The sequence below is a fragment of the Penaeus monodon genome, chromosome 18 (genome assembly GCF_015228065.2).
Source record: "Penaeus monodon isolate SGIC_2016 chromosome 18, NSTDA_Pmon_1, whole genome shotgun sequence".
NCBI lineage: Eukaryota > Metazoa > Arthropoda > Malacostraca > Decapoda > Penaeidae > Penaeus > Penaeus monodon.
This window is the reverse complement of record NC_051403.1, coordinates 37,702,671-37,706,800: the sequence shown is the minus strand read 5'-3', so window position 1 is coordinate 37,706,800 and position 4,130 is coordinate 37,702,671. Positions and strand designations below refer to the sequence as shown.

General features: G+C 42.2%; 1 protein-coding gene across 1 annotated transcript in view; it reads left to right on the top strand.

Annotated features, from left to right (window-relative positions):
* The first annotated feature begins 2,383 nt into the window (after positions 1–2,383).
* The window catches only part of LOC119584479 (facilitated trehalose transporter Tret1-like), a 2,347-nt gene continuing 600 nt past the window's right edge, over positions 2,384–4,130 (top strand). The window contains exons 1-5 of the mRNA XM_037933121.1: positions 2,384–2,453; positions 2,682–2,814; positions 2,970–3,364; positions 3,558–3,704; positions 3,847–4,130. The exon at positions 3,847–4,130 is cut by the window's right edge and continues 600 nt beyond it. Of these exons, the coding sequence (XP_037789049.1) occupies positions 2,385–2,453; positions 2,682–2,814; positions 2,970–3,364; positions 3,558–3,704; positions 3,847–4,130 (1,028 nt within the window). The 5' untranslated portion in view covers position 2,384. The remainder of the gene's footprint in view (positions 2,454–2,681; positions 2,815–2,969; positions 3,365–3,557; positions 3,705–3,846) is intronic.

Here is a 4,130-nt window from a genome sequence, read left to right as displayed (position 1 = left end):
TAACAGCCCAGGGCGGAGGCAGGGCGAAGGTCTTACCTCCCACGATTTCCGATGAATTTCCTTTCCCCTCGGGCGAGCCCTACACCTGGGCCTGGAGCGCGAAGCTCCCCACCGCGTCATTGGTTAAGTTCCCGGAGTGAATTTCCTGTTGCCCCGGGCCACCCTCCCCCCTTAGCTTCAGTTCCCGGAAACCCCCCCTTTTGGGGCCGAGGGGATTTTTGAAGGTGGCCCCCCATGGTGAACCCCGGGCAAAATTTTTATTTTTAGTTAACATTTGGTGGTGGGGGGGGGGTTTTGGTGGGGGGTGGTTTGTGTTGGGTTTTTTTTTTTTAAAATGAGTAGTGGTGTTGTGGGTTTTTGGGGTTGTTGGTGTTGTGTGGTGTGTGGTGTGTGTGTGTGTGTGTGTGTGTGTGTGGTGGGTGTGTGGGTGGTGTGGGGGGTGTGTGTGGGGGTGTGTTGTGTGTGTGTGTTGTGTGGTTGTGGTTGTGGGGGTGTTGTTGTGTTGTGTGGGTGGGGGGGGTTTTTTTTTTTTTTTTTGGGTTTTGTTTTGTGGTTTTTTTTGTTTTGGTGTTGGTTTTTTGTGTTTTGTGTTTTTGTGTGTGTGTGTGTTTTTTGGTGTGGTTTTGGGGGGTGTGGGGGTCTGTTGTGTGTATTATCTCTCTCTCTATCTCTCTCTCTCCTCCTCTCTCTCTCTTTCTTTTTTTTTTTTTCTATATATATATATATATATATATAATTTTATAATTATATATATATTATATATATTATATTTATATTTAATATAATAATATATTATATTATATATAATAATTTTTATATATATATATATAATATATTTTTGAAAAAACTGGTTCAAAGATATATTAGCCTAAGAAGAAACAAAAATAACGTTACCAAAGAAAGCAGTGTTCGAGGAGATTATCCCCCCGAGGGGAGGGCACGCAGCGTAGGAAGAACAAAGATTAATATAGCGCCTTATGGCAACGACCCGTCTTGAGGCCGTATATATCTGTTGTGTCAAGATGCCGCTGTCACCACTTCTCCTCCCTGTGACCAACCCCCGTTCTGAAATGTAAACTCTCCCCGTAGTAATTTTTTTTTTTTTTTTTTTTTTTTTTTGTTTTTAGAATTTATTTATTCGTTTGTATATCTTTTTTTGTCCAGTTATTATCAAAGGGGTTGTTGTTAATATCGTTTTTGGGGGGTTTTCTGTCAAAGAAAAAAAAAAGTGCGTAAATTTACTGCCCCCCCTTTTTAAGAAAATGTAAAAATAATAAAATTTTTGGGTCTCACAACACTGACATAATCTATTATTGCAAGAAAAAAAATATTGATATATATAGTTTGATGCTGGTACAGAAAGTGGAAAGTTCTGCGTTTCACCCAATACAAATCTAAACATGTTGTTGTATGTGTGTGTGTGTCTTTTGGGGGTTTTGTTGGTGGTGTGTTGTGTGTGTGTGTGGTGGTGTGTGGGGTGTGGTGTGGTTGTGTTGTGTGTGTTTTGGGGTGTTGTGTGGTGGTATGTGTGTGTGTGGTGTTGTGGGTGTGCGTGCGTGCGTGAGTGTGTGTGTGTTTGTGTGGCACATATTAAGTGCACGAGACCAATGCATCCAGTTTCCATCCCCGCAAAAATATTACATGAAATAAGCCAATGGGAAACAATCATATTTGCTCATTCCAGACACGGTTTGCTGAATACTTCCACAGGAAAATGAAATGGTAACATACGCTAATGTAACGCTAGCTAAGTCAAATAGGGTGAGGCTGTTATTAATTATAAACATACTTGGCAGAGGCATTCAATAAAGGTATATTTATTTATTTATCTTAGGATGACAGTGATTTTATTGCCCAAATTTAACTACGTCTTGTTGGGTTTTTGGTTATGATGATGATGATAATGGTGATGCTGATGGTGCTAATGATAATGAAGATGATGATAGTGATGTTAATGGTGTTGGTGATCGTGATGATGATTATAATGATGGTGTTAAAGATAATGATAATGATAATGATGATAGTGTAGCGGTAATGATGATAACGTTAATGGTGATTATAATAATGATAGGAGTAATAACAAAATGCCAATAAGAATGGTCTTGGTAATAAGGAAGGAGGAGAGTAAAGATAATAATGATCATTATGATAATAATTGATATTATCTACTACTACTACTACCACCGTTACTACTACCACTGGTACTGGTACTACACCTATTACTATCTCTGTATCTACTAGCAATGATAATGTTATTAATAGTAATAGGAAAATGCAATACATGATAACACAGTTAGTACAAAAATCCACAATACGTTCATTTTCCCTTCCACATATATAAGTATGACTATCATATTCAAATGTTTTCTCTCCGTAATACCAGGATGGAGAATCAGAGCGAAGACAGGAAACAGGAAGCCGGGAACGGGAAGACTCCCTTAACATCAAGACAGGTAAGAAAGACTCCAATCTCATGATTTCCAAAGCCATTTTGTGCCTTTACAGATCAGTGGACTGACTATACATGATTGCATTAACACATGGCACAGTCAAGATTCACTGGAATTTTGGAACAACAAGCCTTTTTTATTCTAATATTTACTGAGCTGGTATATCAATTTAATCTAAAATGATATTTCGTGTTATGTTGAAATATGTAATGACCCAATTCCAACGAGCAGGTGGTTTGTTTGGCTGCAGTTGGCGGCACGAACTTCCTTAACGGCATGATGTCCGGGTGGACTGCAGTCCTGCCAAAGCTCCAGGAGGACACCAGCAGGTTCACGGTGACTGAGGACGATGTATCTTGGCTTGGTGATTGTCTATTGTTTTTTAAATCTTTCTTAAGAGGCTTGAGACTTGTGTTTCATATGCGGAGGCCGATGGTGATCTAAATGATACATAATGATAATTCACAAACCGTCGATGTGGTTTCTGATTTGTTTTTACAATTTTGGTCCCCTTTTCAGTATCCCTGACGTTCATTATGGGCTTCGTGATCTCCCCTCTGGCGGGTTCTGTAGCGGAATACATAGGACCGCGGCGTCTGCTAGTCATTACGATGATCCCTGTGGCTGGGTTCTGGCTCCTGCAAGCATTCAGTCCCTACCTGTGGCTCCTGTACCTCGGCAGAGCCCTCCTGGCGTCAACTGCTGCGGTGATGTACACGGTGGTGCAGCCCTTGGTAGCGGAGTTGTGCCCCCCAAGGATCAGGGGTCTGGCTTCGGTCTTGCCAGAGCTATTCGGCTGCGTTGGATTGCTAGCGTCCTACCTTCTGGCTTCTCTGCTGCCCTGGGACATGGCTACTGCTGTTGCCGCTGCTCCCTTCTTGCCCTTATCGCTGATGATACTGCTTGTACCAGAGGTCTGTGTCTTATGTGTTTCAAAATAGGGAAATAGGGATTATTTCATCTAGGTCTGCCTGAATTCCATTCCTATACAACACTGTATCATCTGAAAAATTCAGCCCCAAAATCTCTATATCCGATCCTAGATTAGGAAGTAATTGAAGTCTCGGTTTCAATTGTATTTCTAAAAGGAATGTTTCTTTTCTACAGTCTCCTTATTGGTTAGTGAGAAAGAAAAAGATCGACGCAGCTGAGAGATCTTTGAGACTTCTTTTGGGTCGTGACGGCAATGTCGCTGAAGAACTACAGGCAATTAGGAGCACGACGACCCTCAGGCAGAGCGAAGTCAAAGACCAGGTAATGATTTATATGGTTATTAATTGCTCCACGCACGGATCCCAGTCACGTCACGTGATTTACATTATAGCACATAAGAAAGGTTAATACAGAAAGTGTGGTAAGCGAGAGGAAAATGAGACTTGTCCTTTCCCTTTTCCAGGCGAGGGAGCTTCGCAAGGCCCACAACGCCATCCCAGTGGTGTTAATGCTAAGTGTGTTCGTCCTGAGAGAACTCGGAGGCAAAGGGCCGGTGTTCAACTATACAGTGTATGTGTTCCGTCGAGCAGGAGCACAGTTAGATGCTTTCTACTGCACAGTGTTCGTTGGTGTTGCTCGCCTGGCTAGCACTTGTGTTTCTGCTTGCACTCTGGACCTGGTGGGTCGCAAGCCCCTCCTTGTGGCGACATCAGTCATCTGCGCAGTGTCGGAGGGCGTCGCCGGAGC